This window comes from Coffea eugenioides, chromosome 10 (genome assembly GCF_003713205.1).
Source record: "Coffea eugenioides isolate CCC68of chromosome 10, Ceug_1.0, whole genome shotgun sequence".
In the NCBI taxonomy this organism is placed as follows: Eukaryota; Viridiplantae; Streptophyta; class Magnoliopsida; order Gentianales; family Rubiaceae; genus Coffea; species Coffea eugenioides.
This window is the reverse complement of record NC_040044.1, coordinates 1821487-1846672: the sequence shown is the minus strand read 5'-3', so window position 1 is coordinate 1846672 and position 25186 is coordinate 1821487. Positions and strand designations below refer to the sequence as shown.

General features: G+C 37.5%; 4 protein-coding genes across 4 annotated transcripts; 2 read left to right on the top strand and 2 right to left on the bottom strand.

Moving 5' to 3' along the window:
* Window positions 1-285: 285 nt before the first annotated feature.
* LOC113749196 (dehydration-responsive element-binding protein 2D-like) lies at window positions 286-1059 on the top strand. Its single transcript, XM_027292873.1, has one exon. The coding sequence runs from the start codon at window positions 286-288 to the stop codon at window positions 1057-1059; it is 774 nt and encodes a 257-aa protein (XP_027148674.1).
* A 6010-nt stretch (window positions 1060-7069) lies between these two features.
* Window positions 7070-10815, bottom strand: LOC113748906 (purple acid phosphatase-like). Its single transcript, XM_027292499.1, has 8 exons — window positions 10314-10815; window positions 9685-9885; window positions 9453-9564; window positions 8812-9041; window positions 8350-8488; window positions 7991-8211; window positions 7563-7684; window positions 7070-7443 (listed from the first exon to the last, which is right to left on the bottom strand). The coding sequence occupies exons 1-8, from the start codon at window positions 10506-10508 to the stop codon at window positions 7245-7247; spliced, it is 1419 nt and encodes a 472-aa protein (XP_027148300.1). The 5' UTR covers window positions 10509-10815; the 3' UTR covers window positions 7070-7244.
* A 2370-nt stretch (window positions 10816-13185) lies between these two features.
* LOC113749195 (protein NRT1/ PTR FAMILY 8.2-like) lies at window positions 13186-16743 on the top strand. The gene is made up of 5 exons (XM_027292872.1): window positions 13186-13284; window positions 13411-13519; window positions 13640-13857; window positions 14173-14732; window positions 15867-16743. The coding sequence occupies exons 1-5, from the start codon at window positions 13186-13188 to the stop codon at window positions 16741-16743; spliced, it is 1863 nt and encodes a 620-aa protein (XP_027148673.1).
* A 2179-nt stretch (window positions 16744-18922) lies between these two features.
* On the bottom strand, window positions 18923-22457 carry LOC113749284 (protein WALLS ARE THIN 1). The gene is made up of 6 exons (XM_027292971.1): window positions 22110-22457; window positions 21793-21855; window positions 21535-21651; window positions 21023-21434; window positions 20097-20248; window positions 18923-19453 (listed from the first exon to the last, which is right to left on the bottom strand). The coding sequence occupies exons 1-6, from the start codon at window positions 22331-22333 to the stop codon at window positions 19249-19251; spliced, it is 1173 nt and encodes a 390-aa protein (XP_027148772.1). The 5' UTR covers window positions 22334-22457; the 3' UTR covers window positions 18923-19248.
* Between the last annotated feature and the right edge of the window lie 2729 nt (window positions 22458-25186).

The following is a 25186-nucleotide window of genomic DNA, read 5'->3' as shown; positions in this document are numbered from 1 at the left end:
AAAAAGTATACAAAGAAAAAAGAAAAGAAAAAGAGGTAGACATTATCCTACTGCTTGGTGTTGCCAAGTATCAGTTTCATTCCATGGACGTGGACACGTAGCCGACAGTGCTTCCCTTTCCTTCATCACAACTCTCTTCTTGCATATCCTCCTCCTTCACTACTCCTTGTCTTCATTCTTCCCGAGCCCAGTATAAAATTGTGTATTTCTCCATGCAAATGCAACTTCCATTCCTACATTCTCCTCTACTCCTCTGAAAGCTCTCGAAGGAAACAATATCAAAAGATGGAAGCTGACCGTAGTGGAAATGGAAACGGAAGGCCAGGAAAGAAGCCAGCACAAGCCAGTTCAAGAAAAGGCTGCATGAGAGGCAAAGGCGGACCTGAGAATGCTTCTTGCGCCTACAAAGGAGTCCGGCAGCGCACTTGGGGCAAGTGGGTGGCTGAAATACGCGAACCCAATCGTGGTTCGCGCCTCTGGTTGGGAACTTTCGACACCTCTCACGAGGCAGCCATCGCTTACGATGCTGCAGCACGTAAGCTGTACGGGACAGCAGCCAAACTTAACCTACCGCATCTATATCGAAGGCCTCAGCACATTCCTGTCTATTCCACTCTCAACACCACCACTCCGATCGACACCGGCGGCGAGAATCAAACTGGGTTGCGACCAGTTCCGTTTCAACAAAGTCCCTTCCGCAATTTTGCATCCAGTAGCAACTCCAGTTACCCACCCCAGTGTCAGCCAAATGAAAGGCTGTTTTTCCAGACGGAGACAAATGCAACTACAACTGGTTACCTTGCGGGTACAACAACTGCTGGTGTAACATCAGTTCCGAACGACAATAACAACTTTGTTGACGACAACGGAAACGAGGCAGTCGAAAGCGAGGAAGGGACTATGAGAGGAATGTGGAATAAACTCAACGCAAATTTGCCAGCGATTGATGATTCTTCCATTTGGGCTGAAGCCCAAGCTGCTTCCCCTTTTCAGGCTGCTGTGACTGATCCAGGGATCTTCGGTGGCAACTTCGAAGATAGCAACTACCCCTGGAACTGAAGTGCATGGTCTTCTAAATAGGTTTAATATAATAATATATAGCATATTAGTAATACTATATAGATACATAATTAATTATAGGATAAATAAATGTGTAAATATTAATGGCCGCTCGCTATTTAGGTATATTATTATTATCCATATGTTTTAAGAGAAAGAGAGCGAACATATATGTATGTATCTGCATGTTTGTTTAATATATTTGCCGCTTGGCTGTGTGTTTATTTCTGTCTTGCATGTTGGTCTATTTCTTTTTTTCTTTTGGTTACCTTGGAAAGCCTAAAGGCCCGTTACACAGAAACGGCAGCCGACACCCCGATTAAATCATATATAATTCAAAAAAATTTCCTCAGCTGATGTATTGAAGACGGCAACCATTTAACTCCTGGTTCAGGAAGCAAGCTCTCCCTGGCTAAATAGTCCGCATTTGTATTCCCTTTCCTCCCAGTGTGAATAAGTTGGAGTTCCCAGTCTTTCTTCATCCGGAATTTGATCTGCGTTAGTAGGTTCGAATAGGGACTGCTCTGTGTGTGTGATTCCGCCAGTGACAAAGTTATCTTAAAACCAGTTTTAACCAGTATTCGTCTCTATCCACCTCCGAAGCCATGCACAGCCTCATAATTTGGTGGTTCGACGTAAAGCATTATTTCTGTTTTGCTTGCTCTTCTGTACGTTTACTTGTGTTTTACTATAGGGAAAATATTAAAATATCATTAAACATCAGCGCAAATTTTCAGATGCCTTGCTCCATAGGAGGACGTTTATTATTTGATATGTTGACACGTCTAGGTTTGACCAAGATTATAATTTCCAAGAAAAATTCTTAAGATTCTTAAGTTCCTCTGTAAAAACTTGATAAAAGCATAAGATAATCAACTATTTCGTGCAACCGCCTTTTTTGGGAAGCAAGTGAAGGAGATTTTTTTTCCCTTACTAGCTCAATTACTGGATCAAGTCACCTTCAGCTATCTTTGTTGCAATAGCCACAAAACCTCCTAAAATTTGGCCACAATAAAGCATTTGCACCACCTGGATGAGCTGGATTCTTATCTATCAATCTCAAGCAAGGTAAGCTATGAAATCATGTCAAGCAGAGAAGCAATTCAGGTGTTTAGTAGAATTTTGATGGCTAAACTACTGTAACTACTAAATTAATTATAACTTTATAAAAAGAATGGATAAATATATTTTCCTATTTAGAAAAATTGAGATACTAACTTTTTCGTAGTTTTGGTGTCATTATAATGTAGTACAATTTGTTGTTGTGCTTTACTGTTTTTGAGTAGTTTCATAAAATTTCAAAATCTTTGTGGTTCGTCTAGATAGAGAGTTTTTTGGATGTTTGTATAAAATTTTACTATAACTTATTATAAAATTTGTGAAAAACTTGAAAAAACATATTATTTTTTCTTTTCCTTTTCTTTCCTTTTTCTTTCCTTTCTTTTCTCTTCTTTTTTCCCAGCACCACCCGCTTCAACCTTAGACAGTCGACCGCCAGCATCTCCACCGCTTGGACCAGATCCACCGGCATTTTTTTTCTTTTTTCCTCTTTCTTTCCTCCCCCTCCTCTTCCATTTTTTCCTTCTTCTCTTCCGATTTGCCCCTCCTCTTTCTTCCATCACCACCTCCTCTTCTCCTCTTCCTCATCAGTTTGCAACCCTCGCCCCCTCTCTTGTTGAATTTGAACCAAATTTGGTGCTCACCTTCCCTGCCAAATCCGGTCTAGGTCCGACAGGAGAGGGTAGCAGTGGTTGCAGAAGGATTAGGGAGGGAAAAGAAGAAGAGGAGATGAGGTGGCAAGAGAAAGGAGAAGAAGGAAAAGGGGAAAGAGGAAGATAGGGATAGAGGGTGGGAAGAGAAGGGGAAAGAGGAAGCGAGAAAGCAGAAAAAAAGGGATAAGGAAAGTGCTAATGGCGCTGGCGGAGGTACCAGCCGACAGCGATTACCTAGTGTTAGCCAGCGGTGGTAGGTTGAGATGGAATAGGAGGAAAAAAAAGAAAAAATTAAAACAAAATTGTAAAAGAAAAAACTTTAGAAGGTTACTGTGGGTAAAAAGTCAGTATATCTCTACAGCACTCATATGCACTATCTAAGCCACTAAACAAGTATATAAACAAGGGTGAAATTGGAACCAAGTAAATCAGACAATAAATCAAAGCATTATTCATAAAAATTGTAACTCCCAAATTTTTTGGGACAAAGGGAGTATTAAAATATGTTTATTAACCACATTACTCTTTATTTAAAAATTTAGTGCTAATTACAAAAATATACTATAGCAATCTGATATATGTGAAGTAACAAAATGATCAGAAAATGTGTTAAGAGAATTTTCATGTGAAATATCGAAATCCAAATGATACCTAATGCAAAAATCTCTCTTTACTTCCATCTCACACTCATATCACCACCTCCTCTCATTATCAATTGATCCCTGTGGTACCATTTTTATTCATGTTCTTCAAGAGCCTCTTTCTCATTTCTGGATACCCGATTTTAACCCTCCCATTCAATCCATTCTAAAGAGAATAGAATGACTGAAGAGAAAAGAAATTAAAGACATAAATAAAAACAAAAGAGAACGAAAATTTTTAATTTGAAAATAATTCCTTAATTGTGCCAAATGCAATTCCACCCTTCTTAGCAAACACTTGGAAAAGTTGAAAGAAATTATCCAAATTGCACTTCATTTGCAAGAGAAAATAGATAAAATGTCTCACGTGTATATTTCATGCATACATGTCATGCTTGGATAAACTTGAACATCAATCACGGGCCTGTTTGACAAACAAGTTTTGGCCAAGTTTGTCTATTATAAGTTTTTTAACAATTTCAACTACAATAAGCTCAAAAAATTTCTCAAAATTTTTAAACTAAATATTTCAAAATACCCAAAAATTTACGCACTTTAAAAATTTTTCTTACAACTTTTACAGTAAGTTACAGTAAAATTTTAGACAAACACTTATAAAACTCATTTACCAAATGGCACCACGATTATGTGAAAATCACATAAAATGGAAGCAATTATTTGAGGTCTTAATGGTTAGCACAAAATGTTTCAAACGTGCTCATTATTCAATTTAGAGTAAATGCATTTCTCAAACTATTGGTTTCAGCGTAAATTTAGCTTCATTTCAATGTTATCTAAAAAATTTTACCCAAAAAATATGAATTTGAAGGAAGTTCAAATTGCTCCTCTAATGGCAAATGCAATCTTATTTAAAATTTCTTACTCCAAAATATTGCCAAAAAAATATGAATGCTGATGGAAATTTGAAATATCGCACAAAAGAAAATCCATCATGTTAGAAATTGTTACTCCAAATCAAATATATGTTGATAGAAAACATGAACATTGATGAAAGTTTGTTATTCCTCTAATACCATCGGCCCATTTAGCAAATGAGTTTTTTTGAGTGTTTGACTAAAACTTTATTCTAAAAGTTGTAGAAAAATTTTTTAAAATGAAAAACTTTTTTTCCTTTTCTCTTTTCTTTCTTTTTATTTTTCTTTTTATTTCTTTATTTTTTCTTTTCCTTCCTCTCTTCTTCTTCTCCCTTCCTCTTCCCACGTCGAAAGTTGCAGCAGCAACAACAATTTTTTTTTTTTTTTGCATTTTTCTCTCTCCCCCTCTTCCCCTCTCATGCCACCTCTCCCTCCCCCGCCGACAGCAACAGAATTTTTTTTTTTTTTGCACTTTTTCCTCTCTCCCCCTCCCTCTCCCTCTCCCTTCCTTTCTTTTCTCCTCATCCTCTCTCCCCCTCTCCCTCTCCTCCTCTCTTTCCCGCCACCTCTCTCCTCTCCTCTCCCTTTCCCACCCCCTACGCAGATCATGCTACCAAATTTGGTCACGCGGCCAGATTTCATAGGGGGGAGGAGGAGAGAGATGGCGAGGAAGATGGGAAAATAGGGGAAAGGAGGAGGAGAAGAGAAAAACAAAAAACTTACCTCTGCCGGCGTCGGCGTCGAAAGAGGTATTGGCGCCGGAGGTGGTGGTGGGTTGATGTGGGGGAGGAAGAAGAAAAAAAGAGGAAGGAAAATTTTTTTGTGTGTTTTGGGTATTTTGAAATATGTAGTTTAAAAATTTTGAGAAATTTTTTGAGATTACTGTTAAAGTTGCTAAAAAATTGGTAGGAGACAAACTTAACCAAAAATTCATTTGCCAGGCAAGTATTTACATAAGAAAAACAGGCAAATAGATCAAGAATAGTTTCATACTCTTGAACAGGAGTTCAATAATGATATTTAATAAAGCGGATTCTTGAAATTGGAAAACAAAATATAGAGTTATGCTCGGTTTGTTTGGAATCATCTGACATGCATATCTTCATCTTGTGCATGAAGGTGAAAGGCATACCAATGAAGGAAAGTCTCTCTAGCCCAAGTCAAATGAACCTAATTAGCCTGCTAGGAATATTACACTAGTAATTGAATAGAGGTGAAGGTGGTATTTGAGGAGGTATGAGGTAACACTTAAACGCAAGTTTGCTAGAGATAGAATTGTCCTCCATTTACGTTGAAACTCGAGCAACCACGTCTTTTCGAGTGGCAGCAATATACACCAAACGTATTGGATGGTATGGACTACACATGCTGCAACTCATATAGTTTTGAATGGTAAATGGGCAGAAATATAGTGCATATAATACTACATATGCTTATTACTCCAAATATTCACATGCACGCGTATATCTTATAAAGTTGGTGAAAAAATTGTGCGAGTTGCTTAGGTGTAACGTGAGTTGGTCAGCAGAAGACGACCCAAGTCTGGGTTGAAAAGTTTGTGAGTCTCGCTGGGGAAATAATAAAGTAAATCTTTTCCAAGTCTTCATTTTTTTTAAGGGATAATTTCAGAAACCTCCCTCGGGGTTTCTTACAATTTCATCTAGTATCCTTGAGGTTTTTAATATTACACTTACCTCCCTTAACCCTATAAAATGACCATAATAATCTTAATATATTAATATTTATCATTCAATTAAATAATATGCTCCTAATCTTGTGCATAGGAATGCACCACACAATTCAATATTTAATGGAAACAAAAACAAGGTCACTTATAGAATAACTAATTATGTCCTAAACATAATTCTAACATATTACAAATTAATTTTAGTTTGGCTTGAAAGATCTAAAGATGAATAGATGAAGATATAAGTTGAATATTTAAATATAACAGGCACGAAATGGTAGTCCAACATTTGAGAGATGGGATATTATATTAATACAGCTACTGAAATCTTTTAAGTTTAACAGTATTGATTTTTTTTCCTTTGTAATGAGATTTTAGAATTTAAGGACTGATGGTAGCGGTGGTCATGATGATAATGGTACTAATTTGAGATTTAGGAATATGAAAGATTTAAAATAGTTGAGATGAAGGTTGAAAGTAGGTTTGAGATTTTGTGCATATTTCATATATTTTTTATAGAATTTTTAAGAAGGTAAAATGAACTTCACAATTTCATGAGGGCAATTTGGGTTATTCATTCAAAATTTTAACTATTGAATAGTTTTTGTTACAAGAATGGTAAATTCAAGGGAGGTATGTGTAATTTTTAAAAATTCAAGGGTACTAAGTGAAATTGTTAAAAACCTCAGGGGAGGTTTCTGAAATTATCCCTTTTTGTAAAGAAAAGCTCTCGTTGTTAATGTGGTTTCCTTTTTAAGAGATATTCAAATATTTGAATCACATCTAAAATAAATATGGAATTTCATTTAACAAATTTATTCATCCTTTGCATATTAGGAACAAAAGAAGTACAAAATCAAGGTATAGAAGTTCTATTTATCATGTGCAAAGATCGTGCCCACACATCAAGCACTGCCTGCATCCATAGAGTAACTGAAATGTATAGTTTGGCTTTTTACACATTGATTTGGGCTATAGATCAAGCACCCATGACTTTTCAGGAAGCAGTGCATAATGCTGGTGGCTTTGACAGATACCAAAGGCTTGGCTGAATCGAGCTACCTGGGATGCAATTGAAGTGCTGGTCAACACTGATCAGGCATAAATATAGAGCATATAACTTGTACTGCATATGGATCCATCAATCCGTAGTAGAGTGTAATAGAAAAGAAAAGGAAAAGAAAGAGGAAAAAAAACCCATGAGATGCCACAAATGTCGTATGCCACATGGTTTTCCCTCATGAAGAAGTCAAATAATATAACTTTACATTCATGAAACAGCTATGGATGGTTCTGCCATCGTTTTCCAGTATCGATTATGTAGCCATACAGAATCAGCTTCTATGGCAACACCATCTTGATTGCGATGCCAACTGAAATGGGCATGAGTCCTATTCTTAACATCAAAAATGCCGTGTCCAAAGCTAGCTTCTCGATATGCAGAGTACTCTGGTTGTGGCTCTGTCATCCTACAAATTACAGATTAAGAAGAATATCTCTATAAACATAGTAGGATCACATCATTATTCTCCTCATAACTTCTAGGACTTTAAGGATAATTAAAGAGTAATCTTATAGCAAAACATACTTTGTGGCCAATCCTTCAAGGTTTCCTCCGTCTCCTATGGTAATATAGACTGGGGCAGACTCATCCTTCGTAGGAGTGCATCTCTTGTTGACAATATTGTACCTGATGTTTGATACGCGCTCCTGTGATAAATTATTAGTTATTGCAGCTCAAAAGATTTCATAGCTTTCCTGAAGTAATTGTAACAATTGATGACAGTTTCTACATTTTGCACTAAAACAGAATGAAGGAAAACAAGGAAATATCCAAGAGAGTAAAAAACATCATGCCCACAAAAACAATAACAGAGAAATCAATCATGTTAAAAGAAGATTTCACCAAAATAAATTACTTTGTAAAATATTAAAAAAGAAATACTATAAGATATAACTCCATGGATAGAGTTGATCTAGCCACAAAATTTATTGAAGTGAGCAGGGACAACTCACAGATCTTTCATAGGAATGAACATGGCCAGCAAACACAACATCAACCTTGTACTCCACAAGCCATTTCTCATACATCACTCGCATGGTTTCCCCTTCCATATAGTGAGTTTCGTAGCTATTATACATAGGACAATGCATGAGTACAATGAGCCAAGGTGTTTCATTCCGGTTCACTCTACTTAGCTCACTGGTAAACCATTTGTATTGAGGAGTGTATTTACCTACAGCACCACATGCAAACAAGTTTAGTAGTTGCCTTAGGATTTCTTAACCGAGACACCTGAGACAAAATTAGACATGGTAAAAAGTAGCCTCCAGGGGACATTCAATGGCATTAAGCTGCTCGGTCAAATTCTTACCATAACCAGAGTACGAAGACATGACAATGATGTGAGCTGAAGCTCTCTTGATTGAGTACCAAAGGGGAGATGTACTGTCTGATGGTCTGTATGGCACAAAATATCGGTGTGTATAGGGCTTGAAAGGTTTAGGTTCCCCCTGCACCCATAGACATTGAAATTGAGCAAGTACGGGCAGAAATCACATCACAGCAACTCAGCAAGTATCATAGAACTCATTTGGAATCCACAATGAATATCATTCCCTTTTTAATGCATTATTGATTGCACAGCTAATAAATTGTGCAAAGAAAATAAATTTTTGTTTCCCAATCTTTAGAACCATCCTGCTCCTATTTAAACACAAGTACCAGTTAAGATTCTTGATTAAGAAAAAAAGAGTACGATTTTTCCTCTAAGAGGAATAAGAAAGTAAGGAATCAACACTTTTCCTTCAACAAAAGATGAAGATATTATACATACAATATTAGGACTAAAATCAATTTCATGATTCCCTGCTGTCCAAATCCATGGTTGATATGCAGCACTTCTCTCTGTAAACCTTCCCCAAGTATCCCACCTAATGTTGTTGTGATATGGGTAATCATCAGCGTAAGAGAGGTCTCCAACATAAAGTACCGTCTGTCCTTTTGCTGGATTCAACTGATAATGAGCCACAGTTGTATTGGAGTCAAAAGTCTGCCCAAGATCCCCTGTAAATAACTAAATAAAGTGAGTTGGAAACACAAAGTGCACTATTTGTTGTATTTATTTTGATCTTGTTCCTCGTAAGACAGTCAGCATACAACATGCATATCTTTGTGACGTTAGCATGAAACTTGAGCAAGCATTGAAGGCATCAGATAAAGTTCTTCTCATCAATATGGAGTGCGCTTGCTAGCAGTCAGTATTGCCTCGCAAGAAATTAAATGAAGTAGATGCTGAAAAGACTTAAGATGCAAAACTACTAGCTCAATAAAAAGAATAAGCATCTGTAGCTATCTGTTTATATGGTTTGATCATCTCAAATCTCAATGGTTGTATCCAAGAATAATTTAATAATAAGATCATTAAGATTCAAAAGTCAAAACAGTCTATTCAGTTCCCGTAATTTTGAAATGTACCTATGAGACCAAACGTATAAGGAACATCAGGACCAACTTTGGGAGGTGTAACGAACCAAAATTGTCTGGTTGTGTTCCCAATCCCTACTTCATAGTTGTATTTGGTATCATACTGCAGCAGCAGCAAAAAAATAATTCTGTTAATCATTAAGAAACGCTTGCTGATTTGCAGGTAAAGCTGTAACAATGAAGATTAAATCCCACATTGCAGATAGTTGCAAAACTCAAATACCTCCAAATCTTCAATGGTACAATGGTGAATAAATCCCGATGTATAGTTGTAATACTTGTAGGTAAGGACAATGCCATCAGCACGAAATATATGCTTGCTATTTTCAGGCCAATAGAGCACTATATTTGAGCCAGGTTCATCAGCTGTGATCCAAGAGACAATCACACCTCTTCCCTCACTATCCCCTTGTGTCATATGTACCTTCAAAAGCCATAATACACATTCCAGCTAGTACAAACCCTTTACACATCCTACAATGATGTACTGAATACACAAACTGTGGAATTCAAAATACAAATTTTAATGTCTTCCCTTTTAGCTCTTCTTATAAACTGCCAAACTACCTTAAGAAGAAAAAGAAGATTACCAATCAGCAGATGTCCACAAAGAAAAAAATGAGTAGTGTCAATGCAGTGACCGGGATAATTAACCCATTAAAGCCTAATTCAAGAATATTCCGTTTTACTTCCGAAGCTACAACAGACATTCACACTTACTATTAAAAGGGAAAGGACAGATTTTTTTAGAAAGAGAAACCAAAAAAGATTACAGAACTTCCAAGAAAAGAACAGCCTTTGGTAGGAATAAAAGACGAGAGGACAAAAAGAAAAAAAAATGGCAGAAATTACCTGCTGTGGAGCATTGTAACCGGGGGGAACTCTAAAGACATCACTGTCTAAGGGCATATCGATATCATAATTATACTTTCTTACATAGCTGCTTGTCGTTCCAGCAGAGCAGAACTCAAGAACCTGAAGATGTAAGGTCAATCCAACAAACAGATAGAAAGAGAATCCAGCAAAACTATATAGCTTGAAACCCATTTCTTGAACTGGGTTTGAGGTTCAAAGTTCGCAAGATTTCCACACTCAAGTCAGCATATTCAGCAGGACTAAATGATTAACTTGGGTGCCTTAAATGAAACTAGAGTGTGCAAGAAAAAGGTGCAAGGGAATATTCAGTTTTTGGATGCCACAAACTGGGGTGGTGACTGGTGTATTTTGGTGACACGCCACGACTCAAGCTCTGACGCGCTCACTCATCTAAAACACACTTCCAGAAGTTTAACGGAGTGATTCAGGTTGCGAGTTTAGCACTAATTTAAATCAGCAACTTGGTAGAACTTAGCGGCAGTTTAAGTGAAAGATCGAAATCTTGTCAGATGGCATGCCAAGAAGAGCTAACTGAACTGAGCGTTAAAAAAGTCGACTCAAGTGGTAGCTGTACCGGTTGGTCATGCCTCCACCCAATATTTCTTTTGGCTATTTCTTTGTGCTGTACACTAATGTTCTCTCGTCTTTTTTCTCTCTCTTTTATTCAAGGCACAAGGTTAGAAATCTCCCCTAAGGTTTCTAATAATCGTAGTCACCTCTCCTAAGATTTAAAAAAAAATTATAAAAACGTCTCCTAGAAAGTATATTTTGATAATAATTGGCATCGTAAGTAAACAAAATTCAACATTACTCGTTTCTGATATGTAAAATAAATTAAATGCTAACAAATCAGCGATCACCATTATTCATTAGGTGAAAATTTCAAATTAGGTTTTTGTAGGAAAATTTAAGTCATGTTTTGAAAACATTTTTTTTGGTACTTTGGACTTTTTTTTTTGGTTCGGTAATTTTTGAAAATACTTATTTCAACAAACGCCTCCCTAATTGGTTGGTCAACTTTTTGTAATCAGAAAAATTGGGAATAAAGTATAATGTACTAGATTAGATGGCGATGAAGTTTCAGGATAACTTCTTACCCAAAAAAGAATTTTCATTTTTCTCTTTTAAACTCATTTTCACTTAAAATTTATAAAATTTGTGAAGGTTACCATAGTCTTTTCATAATATTAGGGGCGATAAATATACTTTTTCAAACCTTAAGGGAGGTTGGCGTCTGAAATTAGCCCATTATTTAATTGGAAAATTCAGAACTTCATGATGGTAATTTTTGAAGGATGAAGAGTTGATGACTACGGGAAGGCCGAAGGGCTATCCTGTACTGGGCTGTATGTTTCATCAGTGGAATTTTGACTGTAAGATGAAGTTACTGGGGATAGGAATATAATGGCCCATTTGATGTTCCATTTTCGTATCCATTTGTTTTGTGGGCCTGAAAATAATGGAGCGAACAGACTTGTTCAGAATAAATAGAAAATTGTGTCAGTAGGAATCCCTTCGGTTTCAGCCTTTCAGGTCCAAGTCGTGGAAGGATTTGTTTGTAATGGATTCTCGGACTGCAAAGGAAAAATCAGGACTTTGAACGCAAAATGCTTCATACGCCGAAACAAGAACATATATGCAGAGAAAAAAACTTGGTCTTCCAATTAGGTAACAGAAGGTTTTATCCCAGGAAAAAAAAAAATCTTGTTCATCCCAATAGGTAGCAGAATCTTTTTTATCCCAGAAAAAGAAAATCCCTTACCATTAACAGACATTCTTATTCTCTTACCTTGTCAAAAAATAAAGGGATATTATTCTTTCTTGACATCTACATGGGAATGGCAGTAATAGCAAATGGTTAAATTACTCAACTGGACCATTTCTACACGGGCGGCCCTGAAAACAAAAATATTTGGCAGCATGGTTGCATCCGTCCGTGGAGACGAATGCTTGATGATCGGCAAAGAGAATTAAAAATGATATTGAGTTGCGCAGCCGGAGGTGGTCTCTCCCAAAGCTTGCTGCGAATGATCTGTCCGCGGATGGGAGAATCCGGCCAAATTTGTTGGTCGGCAGTTGGAAAAGTCGTAAATACTAGATTATTACTGGTATACATCTGTGCCAATTTTAGTTCATGTACAATCCAAATTTTAGGTTTTTAATAATAATCAATGCGTACAAGATTACGGAATTGAAGAGATAAAACAAACACTCAAAAAATATATATGTAGGAGAGAAAAAAAAAATAATCAACTTACAATATTATTAAAATATCAAACAATGAAGAACGTCACATCACTACAAAAAATTTGATAAACTCTTCTAAATTCTCTCTCTAGAAAACATCCTAAATAATGTCTTATTTATAATCTATTAGATATGTTGGGAAAGAAAATAAAACACAAATTCCTAAATCCAACAACTACTAAAAGCTTAATTCCAAGAAAATAAATAAATAGTTCTATATATGTTTGGTTTAGTATGCTAACGGTTCATGTCTTCCAAAAATACTAACTTAATTTCGCGGCCTGCAAAGGTGAAGGATACATTGAGGAATGCGTCTTAAAAGATCAGAAACCGTCAACCATGTAACTAGTCAATTGTCCAATCAACCACTCCAAAAACAAATTCCCTACTGCTACATAATATTTTTTTGCTAGTAACATGAAAAGTATGTATCAAAATAAAAGTACTTCAATTCCCATAAAGCTGAGCTGAAATCTCTGATTCAGGAGAATATGTGCTTGTAAGGGGAATCAGGCGGTAGCAACAAACAACTCCTGATTTGAGAGTTTATTTCAGCACGAACCCGAAACATACAGATTAGAACGGTACTGCTTCATTAGTCATGGAAAATAGCAGCATTCATTTCTCTCAGCCTCATGATAAGTCGTTTATGGAGCCATCTAAAAATGGTTTTGTGGGAGGAAACGGTGAACTTCCAAAGGTAAGCTTGTTCGACTTTACTCAGTTACTTTTGGCCTACAGGAATTAATGACGTTTTACCTTAAAAAGGAATTCTTGTCTGAACAATTCAATTTTTTCGTTTTTATTTTGTGGGTGGAAATACTAGGAGGCAGGCGTAGATTCAACTCTGGTAACCAATGGTAGTGTTGACTACAAAGGAAGAATTGCTGATAAACGGAAAACTGGAGGATGGAAGGCTTCCCCCTTTGTAATAGGTCCTAATTTCTTGGTTATTCATGCTGCAAATTATTATATCATCCATATGCTAATATAAACTAGTATTAATTACATGTTAGTTTGGAGATGACAATATTTCTTTGATGTATAATATATAGTGAATGAGGTGGCGGAGAGGTTGGCATTCTTCGCGATTGCGGTTAACATGGTGCAATATCTTGTGTTTGAGATGCATCAATCCCTTCCTGATGCTGCCACTCATGTAACCGACTGGATCGGAGCTGCTTATGTTCTCACACTACTCGGAGCATTCTTGGCCGATGCTTACTTGGGCCGATTTTTAACCATAATTATCTTCTCTTGCATCTACGAAGTGGTAAGGACAAGTGCTACTGATACTTAGGCTTCAGTGCCTCAAATGCCAAAGTTTAAAAGGAGAAAAAAGCAAAAAAGGCAAATAAGAGACAAGCTAGAGTTTGCTATGTCATCATACCGCATATCCTCGGCTCCTAGCAGAAGAAGAAGTCAAATGTTTGCATGGCTTTTTACTAATTTATTTGAACCATCGAATGCAATTGGTGGTATCACCAATGAAAATTATCCCTCGTTATAATTTTATTGTGGAGCTCCAAATTAATCCAGCATCTAACATTGGCTTTTTTTATTTCACTTATTGCTTTTTGGGCAACAGGGATTGGTGTTATTAACACTATCCGCTTCGATGGACAGCTTACGACCACCATTTTGCATCAAGAGGCCGTGCCCACCGGCGTCCGATAGCCAAATTGCCTTCCTCTATGCTGCACTGTATCTCATAGCCCTAGGAACTGGTGGAATCAAGCCATGCGTCTCATCATTTGGGGCCGACCAATATGATGATGCTGACAAGAAAGAAGCTCAAAAGAAGTATACATTTTTCAATTGGTTTTTCTTTGCCATCAACATGGGTGCACTCTTGGGTATTACTCTTCTAGTTTATGTGCAAGTGAAGAAGGGCTGGAGCTGGGGATTTGCGGTTCCAACAGTGACAATGTTTTGCTCTATCGTCACCTTGGTCGCGGGCAGCTCAAAATACCGTTACCAAAAGCCAATGGGAAGTGCCTTTACTAGATTTGTTCAAGTCATTGTGGCTTCTGTGAGGAACCACTTTAAAGGGGTCAAATTTGAACCAGGAGTTCGGTTTTATGAGGTCCCGACTGAAAATTCTGATATATTTGGTGCTCCGAATCTTCTTCACACTGAACAATACAGGTTAGGTTTCAACTAAGCTTTTTCTCCTGGAGAATTATTTTGTATAGCTCTTGTCTAATTGCAATTTTATTGCTCAAAATCTCAAGTGCAACTCTAAATATTACTGCAATATTGTATGGCTGCACACCACTAACTTCAACTGCAGCCATGCTAATCCACTCTTTGTGGTTGTCAATTAAGAGATTATCTTACTAAATATAACACATAAACATGCCCAAAAATTTTTTTTGTTCTATAACCCGTACAATCCAATATTGTAATTAACGACAAGTAACTGTCACTATGATAAATATATCATGACCCCTTTTTTTTTTTCTTTCTTTAATATGTCCATGACCTTTTCTTTTAGTTCTTTGAAACGACATGAGTACCATGTTCTTTAATGGGAGCAATTAAGACGAATGATATCTGTCATTGACTTTTTTGTGTGCATGTTTGCTTTTATTGCTGCATGCATGCTCTGCCGCGGACACTCGATATCGACGATGTTTAAATTATTCTTTCTTTGATTGGTACTCCACGGGGCATTGCCGGCGAAACAGAATTTGACTTTTCCATTTTGGATCACCTTAATGTCCTATTCCAAAGCAAACGATCCTGTTTCAACCTCGAAACGATGGAGTACTCAGTCTGTAACTAATAATCTTTCTCATTCATTATGTTAGACCTTTCTACCTAAGAATTACCAAATTATTTAGCATAGGATGCAAAAGCAAGACCAGATGGAAATTCTAACACCTGAATTAGCTCCCTTATTTTTTTTTCAATGTTCCTCCCACAATTGATTTAGTTTTTTTTTTTTTAAATATAGTTTAGTCATATCCAATTATCTTTCGGGACTGATAAGGGATGCAAATAAATCGAATTTAATTAATTTATTCATGAGCTTGCTTGGAGTTCTAATTTGTGAGGTTTAAAAACTTGTTGAACTTAATAGAGTTTAATCAAATTTTGTATTTTAAACTCAATTATTAAAACCGCGATGGGCTCGACCTTGGATTGAAGTATTTTAACAAGAGATCTGGAGCCCCACTCAACTGGATTGCATCCTTAGGATTCATTATGTCGATCGTTATCCTCAAAAAAGTGATTAATACAAGTCAAGAACTTGAGATGAATTTTTTGTTTGAACAGATTCTTGGATAAGGCAGCAGTCAAGACAGACACTGAAAGCAACGCCAACAACCGATGGAGGCTATGCACAGTAACACAAGTTGAAGAATTGAAATGCTTCATCCGAGTCCTACCCGTATGGGCATCCACCATCGCACTCTCCATCTCATTCGCTCAACTGTCAACATTCTTCCTCAGCCAAGCCAACATTATGCACAGAAAACTTGGCCCACATTTCGAAATCCCAGCAGGCTCCGTTCCAGTCTTTGCCGCCTGCAATGCCCTCATCCTCGTCCCCATCTACGAAAAAGTCATCGTCCCATTTCTCCGCAGTAAAACCGGTCATCGTCGCGGCCTAACTTCCCTTCAACGGATGGGTGTCGGCCTGTTTATATCCATATTCGCCTTGCTCTCGGCTGCACGGGTGGAAAAGAAGCGCCGCACCGATAGCAATCCGTCCAGCCTCAGCGTTTTTTGGTTGTTCCCACAATTCTTTCTCATGGGAAGTGCTGAGGTTTTCACGTACGTTGGGCAGTTGGAGTTTTTCTACGATGAGGCAACGGATGGTACGAGGAGCATAAGTAGCGCATTCTTCTTGAGCGAAATCGGGATTGGAAGTTGGCTTAGTACTGCGCTTGTCAAGATCATTGAGGCGGCGACCGGTGGTGTGGAGAAAGGATGGCTTCGAAATAATCTCAACAAAAGCCGACTGGACTACTTTTACTGGCTACTAACGGCCATTAATGGCTTGAATTTCTTGGTTTACTTGGTGGTTGCATGGAACTACAAGGGCAGAGATGGTGCCAAGACTAGCGTAAGAGATGTTTCTCCGGTTGAAAATGCTGTTGAACTTAGAAATGGTAAAGATGACAAGGGGGAATCACGTAGTATTATGTAGTGAAAACTTAATTACCACTACTTTTAATAATAATGTGGTGAGAAACTGAGATTGTTAATTACCACTACTTTTGGATTCGATCCTCACCGGCCTTCAACACGATGAGAGCTCCAGAAACTGAGATTTATGTCATTTCTTAAGTTGCTACATTCTCTGCTACTGTGACAGGTTGGCTACTTCTTATATATTTCTTGGGTATAAATTTCACTTTTGTAACTTCATAAACTTTACCTAACTCTATATTTCTGCATGGTTTATGATTTTTTTTTTCTTTTCGATCCTTGAAATTCACTTTAATTCGCCTTCTTCTAACTTGAGTTAGCTCCGTTCATCATCAGCAAGAAAAAAGGAAGTAAGATTGAAATCCCTTTTGTATTTATCGTCACCTAATGTAAGAGGATTGGGAAAAGTTCAAGAAGTAAATAAATTTAAGCTGATTACCCATTTTTCGTGTAAAAGTACAGATTACAAATACGAACTTTCATTCTCCGTTTTCAAAATAGCGTAGCCTCGTCTGAGTAGAATAAACTTACAACCAAAACAAATCCTTGAACTTGAATTATTAGTGAATTACGGTCAAATTTATTTGTACTTCATTCAACACCACTCATGTTTTCTTAAGGTGGTTGCCTTCAACAAATTGGGCTTCTCACTACTCTATTTACAACACATTAATAATAGATAAAAACTAGCTGAGAATTAGGTAGCTGAACTATTCAATTTAAATATCAGACGGCTATAGTTCAACCCAGGCTCTTTTTTTTTTGCTTATATATATACACGCTGTCATCTTGGTCTGTTTATATTGTCATGCACCCTTTTTCTCTTTCTTTTGGATAAATTTAGCAAGTGAAGAAAAAGGTTTTTTTTTTTTTTTGGTTTTATAAAGAAGCTAATTAAGATGAATATTAGCACATTCTAATATGGCACCCCTTGTAATGGTATGTAGCTAATAAAGAACTTTTATTTTATCAGGGTCATTCATAAGGACAAGAGCTCACTTTCATAAGGCTAAAAAAAAGCTGATTTTCATATGGGCCACGCAATTGTGAAATGTATACTTTTATTTCCATCAAAAGACAGAACTACGTAGTCCGATGATGGAACCAGGAAGATCGATATTTAGTGGAAGCAAATCAAGGAAAGAAAGTAGAGGAGGGAGCCATTCAATTATTGAAAGCCTAAGGAAAAAAAAAACGACATGAGAAAAGAGAAAAGGACTAGTTGGGAACAGCGATTGAAATGCTAGATGCTTTTGAAAAAATGCGGTGAGCTTCAAGGATATTAATGATTAATACTAAGTCTTTAATCATGTTACATTGGGATCTGTTCGTTAAAGTTCAAATAACCTAATCCCAAATTTTATTGTCTCTGCACGTGGCCTGCACTCGAGAAAGAAGAGCTCGATTCATTCAAGTAAAGGCACGCACAAAAACACATTTTGGCTCATTGGCATCTTCAAAGAATGATAGTGATATATAGGAAAAGCTCTGTATATTCATGCTTAGTGCTAAGGACAAGAATTATTACTTATATGAAAGTGAATGAGGAAGGAAGTGCGAGATACTTCTAGTTCTAAATTTGCAATATGACTTTTTTGATGAGCTCGCAGATTTCTCTTCCAACTTAAACTGCTCAATATAGATGATTGATTAGTGGTAGACTTGAGAGATTTATCATCAAGTGTGGATTTTTCACAAGCAAGATTGTCTTACATTGAGAAGAAAAAAATAGATATATATATATGTTAGACTACAATGTATGTTTATGGAGAGAGAGTAATAAGTATCAAGGGCAAGACATCTTCATTTCTTGAAATTTAAGTCCTTGCGCTATTTGAAGAGTTCCATTCAATCGTTTGACGTGCTCAGAATTGATCTTTCTTGCGTTGCTTTTTCACAACAAATAATAATGATGTCGTCCTCAGTAGGAATTAATATGCTTTGGGTGTATGTGCATCCAGTTGACATCATGATGAGCAAAATCTAATGTGTGGAAATTTTGTATGATGCCAAGCACCTATATATCAACTGCGCTTAGTAAAAAGATAACTAAGTACCTCAAATAATCAACTTGCTTGCCCATCTTTAGCAATGGCTAATGGAAAAAAAAAAAAAAAAAAGTCTGCTTAGGTGTAGGACCATTTAATTACGATTATAAGCACTACCTTCGTCATCACTTTTTTCTCATAATTCAAACCATTAAATTAATATATTAAAACATATATGGGATTTCCATGCTGAGATCCCACCAGCAAAGATAATACTAATGATTACATAGGCTTAAACTCTGCTTCAATTTTTTTTTTTTCCTCTCTTGGCCTCTCTTCTTTTTGAGCTACTGTCCTAGAGAGAAAAGCTTCTTCATAAAAATAAAAAAAAAAACCTAAAAAAAGGAAAAGATAAGTACACACTGCAAGCCTTTTAATATGGGATAACTTTTTTTTTTCTTCCCCCCGCTCCATAACCCGGCGAATACTGTAGTCAAAAGTCAGCTTTTTGCCGGTCAAACATTCTCCGTTGACTGAGAGAGCAATGGCTGCGCCAGAGAAGACTTGATGTGGGTGGTTGCTCTGCTGCTGATGTTGCTGCCGTGGTCCGCAGGAGGTGCCTGAATCGCGGCGGCTTCCAGCTTTGCAAACTTCTGTTCTTCATTTTTGCCCCACAGGACCAGATACAGCCCTATTATGATGAGTACAGCTCCAATGATCCTGTACCAAAAAAAAGTTGATTAGAATTTCCTAAAAATAATACGTAACCCTTTGGAAGTTTTTGCATTGAAGCTGAGACCTGCAATTGATTTCAGTGAGACAACGGATCATGTGTCCTTTAAGCTTAAGCTAGCTTCTCAGAATTCCGTGCGCTACCATTTTCATGATTTGTTTGTTAAGAATAAGGAGGAAGGCCATGGGAAATGGGGTAATCAATTAAAAATCTTAACTGCTGCTAGCCCTTACTTTTCATTGAGGTGGCCTTATTATTGCTTCCCCTTATCTTTATTATCTCTAAATATATAAAAGAGTGCAATTTTGAGATTGAAAGACTTTCAAGAAACGAGAGGTGTAGTTCTGAATAGGGCAAGCCAATTTATGATTAAACTCATAAAAAGAATAAGAAACTAGCTTAATTAACCTAAAAATAAAGATGACAGGTAAACATCTATACCTAACTTGTGGCTGGGACGTGCATGTGGGGTACGTCTTATAAGAAATGCATAATTGATAAGAAGCTTCTGTTGGGGGGGGGGGGGGGGGGGGTTTGCAAAATAATACTAAGAAGGGAAATTAAGAGATCGGGTAATTAAGATGGGTGGTGGATAATATATATATATTGGAAGTAGAAGAAGTGCATTACCCTCCCAAGTAGAACTCCTCCCCCAAAGCAATGGAGGCCGCGATGGCGACAACTAGGGTCTGAACAGGTTGATACACGGCCACGAACACGGGGCCACCCCTGTCGATGCACCATATCTGTACAGCGAATGCAATCCCAGATGCTACCATTCCCTGCAACGCCAATCAGTCTATTTACTACAAACTAGTTGATTTTTTATTTTTTTTTTGCTTTCATTCTCCCTCACCCCAATACCCATAGTACTTTACTGTTTTCTACTTTTCCAGTTTTAAGTAACCTCATGAATTGTCATGTTTGTACTAAGCTGTTTGTCGGACACGATAAATCCAAAGGCAAGAAAGTGTACGTACTATCGACAAGATATTTTGACTTCCTATCTTGTCAAATTGTAATTCGTTCTGAGATTACTACTGGTTTAGAAAATGAAAGCCATCACATTTGAGTATAACTACAAAGGACAACATACAAATACATGCCACATTTGTGTCATTAACCGTACACCCCCGTTATGCTTTCACATCACAATATCACATGCAATGATGGAATTATCTCTTTCTCCCTTGAAAAAGACACTCATTTTAGTCCAAGAAATTCTAAACAATTATGGCTTTCCTCCTCGTTTTAGAATCTTTTTTCTGCTTTATCTTGCTTTTTAATTTCTTTTAGTATTCAGTTTAGCAGGCAATTTCTTCTCCCATCGCCGCCGCATCCTTCCCTCAAATGCCCCATCCCCACTTCGTGTTCAATCCATATGGATTGAAGATTATTTCTTAAAAAAAAAATTAAAATAATACTGTAACATTTCTTAATGTGTGATGTATGTAAAAAAAAAAAATTTGACTATCTAAACAAACGTATAAAATTTTCTATGGAGACCGTGCGTGTATGATATATAGAAGGCTGATATGTGGTGACATGTAACTTACCGCATAGAAAACACTGAAGAGCTCACTCCCAGAGTGAATGAGCCAAGCCTGAGCGTCGCGCTCCATAAAAGCAGCAATAATGAGAAACTGTATGATTCCAAAGAAACACTGATAAGAGGTGAATGAAAGCCTAGCCGGGTAACTCTTGAGGACCGGCTTTTGAAGCACAAGCCAAGCTGACCACGACAAACAATGCCCGATCAAGTAAACGCAACCCAGGCTCCAGCTCTTGCCCTCAGCATCTCCCAGCTGAAGCATCATGATCCTTGGTGAGATTTCTTGTAACGTTGTTGATGGGCTGTATATGGTGGGACCTTTGAAGAGAGTGATCACCGATGCTCCGGCAACACAGAACGCGGTTCCTAGCACTTTTGCTATGCCGTCTTTTCGAGTTATTCTCACTTTTTCTATCCTGTATTAAGAGTATTGTCACATACATCGTTAATTAAGTTAGTACCAGATGACTGTTAATTTGTTACTCTGTATGTAACTAGTGGAATACGAGTGCATGCCTGAGTAGTGCAGCCATGAGAAATGTGATGGCTGGGACAGAATTCTGTATGGCAGATGCAAAAGTCGGGGAGGTGTGGTCCAATCCCAACAAATAGAATCCTTGATTTGCAGTTATTCTGTCCAGAGATATTGGAGAGTAAGTACATGTTGTTAATTCTTGTATGTACAATTGTTCATATGAGGATAAATATCATGATGCGCTTTTTTTTTTTTTTTTTGGTGGGTGGGGGGAGGGGGGGCGTGCAATGTGATCATACCCAACAATTGCCATGAGGAAGAACTGAATCAAGAAGGACCAAGTAAGAGGTGGCCGCTCCTTCCTGCTCAATCAACAAAGAAGAGTTCATGTTAAACTTTGAAAAATAGCTTAACTAGCCAAGTTGTGTATCATCCATCACATATGCTCAAGCTTAACTTTTAGCATATCTTAGCGAAAGTTGTATTTGGCATATGCGGAACTGATTGGAGGAGTAGTTGTATATTATAGGACCTTTACATAAGCCCCATGCATTACAATTCCAGTTCCCATCAAGAACCAAAGAAAGCCAAATAAAAGGTAGTTATGATTACTTACTTCTCAAGGAAGTAGGCAAAGGGCAAGAGGAGGAGCAAGGCAATTATGTTTCTATAAACTGGGAAAACAATCTTGCTAATGCCACTGTTGAGGGCAACTCTAGAGACCACATGGAAACCAGCATATCCAAACTGCAAAGCCAACATGGCTATGTGCAGTTGAAACTTTTCGGGTATTGAACACCACATTCTCTTAGTAGCTACAGAACTAGCTGTATCTGCCATTGGAGAAGCAGACGCCTAGCAGTGAAGGAAGGTGAATTTAATCAAAAGGAGAGAAAGGGATGAGTAAAAGGTGAATTCTATACTAGCTAGCGAGGGTTGAGACTTTTGAGAGTGAGAAAAATGAGTGGAAGTGTGGGGATGTTAGGGTAGACTTAGGGAAGTATAAATATAGTTGGAGAAAGATGAGAATTGGGAGAAGGGGGAAGACGGAAAGATTGAATCTTGAGGATGACCCACAAGGAGGGACCTAAAAAGACGTATTGTCAACTGTTAACAGCCTTCAAATGTTTCTGGTTGTCTCCCACATTCTTCTCTATACCAATCCACACACACGAGACACTGGACACTCTCTCCTTCTTAGCTGACAAGACAGGCCCCCAATAGCACTGACTGGGGGAGGGGAAAAAAAAATTAAAGGAGAGATTAAAGCAAGAAAGAGAGAAGACTGCAGAGCTGCAAACGCGAGCGCTCGAGTCAAAGGTCGACACGAGATCGATCAATATGGAATTTAGAGTCGAGTTTGAGTTGGTCAAATCGAATTCGAATTCGAACTCAAAATATTAACCTCGTTTATAGCTCACGAGTTCGAGTATATATATATATATATATTATTATTATTATTATTATTATTATTTATTTTAATAGTAAAATTATATATATCTCTAATATTTTATTATTTATTAGAAAAATAATTATTTGTTGTTTTTATTAGAATAATTTTTAGAAACTCGAGCTAACGAGCTGCTCATGAGTCAGAAAATTCGAGTTACATTACAAGCTGACAATTCGAGCTGCTCACGAACCAGAAATCGAGCTACGACTCGCGAGCCTTGTCGACTCGAGCTCGAGCTTGGTTTTTCATTGGTCGAGTCGAGCTCGAGCTCCATTTTCTTGGCTCGTCGAGCTCGAGCTCAAACTCGAGCCTTCCTGTTATTAAGTCGAGCTCGATTTGATAAGTCCAAAACTCGATTCGGCTCGTCTCGTTTGCGGCCTTTCAGAAGAGTTACAAGAAGGGTTACTATTATCATTATTATTGTTGAGCCAATTTCCTTCAACCAATCGGGTAAGCATATAATGTAATGTAATTTTGGTTGCAAGTAAGGCATTCAAATTTTTACACTTTTTACCAAATTCAAAAGAGATGCAGAAGCGCACCCTTTTAATCGAAGTGGATTTCTTTCTCTAATTTTTCATGATTCAATTGAACTCTTCCCTAACTTAATATATTTTAGGTAAGGATAGTGCGTAGATATATATTACTAATTTTTTTTAAAAAAAAAATTTGCTATTATTGTTGAATATGTATTGCATTTTAATGGGTTCTGTTTTGGAAGCATGCCATTAATGATGATGATAATGGAGGAGAAGAGAAGGGTGGTCAGTGGTGGTGAGCCGCCATCGATAGATAGCGCGCACGAGGGGAGAGGTGGGTACTCCCATGCGTCCTAAGCCCCCATGAAGGGCCTTAAACCCCACCACCACCCTACTAATCTTTTACATTTATCGTTTCTTTCAATTGTCTATTCTAATATGTCCTCAGTCTTTTGTTTGCAATACACTACTCTCTGGTACGATCAAATTATTTCGTTTACCAAACAAGAAAATACAAGTAGACACCAGATACTACTACCTGACTTGTGCTCCTTAGTTTCTTGCAAATAATTCAATCGCCATTGACCGTACAAGACTCCCAAGTCATCCAAGTACCACAAGCTCTTGTCTGGAAGACTCGCGTATTCCATGCTACACCAGAGCGACTCGACTCTAATTACATGTATCAGTTGAAGTTATGAAAGAAATGCATTAATGTATTTCTATCTTTCTGCATACGAAGTGCGAATTATGAGCCATTGGCATGATTTTCCAAAGCGAAAAAGAACTGAATTTGCACATGCAGACTGATTGATAAATATATGTCTAGCTACTACATCCTGATTGATTTCCATTGGGACGAATATGAGTCAGGTATTAAATGGTGCTTGTGAAGAGATTTGTTCTTTCATGGGTTGATATGTTGCAGGTTCGTCCAACCAAACAATTTTGTTTGAACCTACGAAATGTAGACGTTGTCGAGATTTTTATTTATTTGTTTCTTTTTTTTTTTTATTTTCCCCCTTGGGTGAGGGGAGCCTACTCCAATGAGGTCCACAATGGATCCAAAGGGATAGATCAATGATAGATCTTACTTTGGGCCTTTCCCACTTTCGTCGGCCGGAACCACACTACAGAAAGTTGCAGCAAACAGGAGGAATCCTTCTCTTTTTTTCGATCATATGAAGGGGAACCAAAAAAAAAGAAAAAGAAGTCGTCGCTGAATTAGTGTTTAACTTACTCAAATGGAGTATCTTTTTCCCCCCTAACAGACGTTAATTAATCATCCTCATAGCAAACGTAATGAAGTGTTTCCACTAAGCTTATTCCCACTTGAAAAGCTTTGCTCAAAGTGTGGGCTATGGTCCGATATCTACTCCTTTACTTTAAGAGACATTGTGTCCCCCCTCAATTGAGACCAGCATCATTCTAAAATTTCGCAAAACCCAAAAAATAAATAAATAAATAAGCTCAAAAGAAAAGCCTGAGCATGAAGAATTTATTAGAATGACTGACTAGCCTCTTTCTTGATCTTCAATCGAAAAGTGCAGCTTCAATCTGACAGCCATGCCATGTTGTGTAAAAAGTGAGAATATTTTACAAAAAAAAATTGTAAAGGGGGAACTGGAGGAGGAGTTGGCCGGGTGTGTCTGGCATGACCCGGCCGGCATGAACCGGTCGGACACCACCCTGACCAGTCCAGGTTGTAACTTTGATTACCATCTGTACACCTTCATTCTCTTTTGGTTCCATATAGTACAT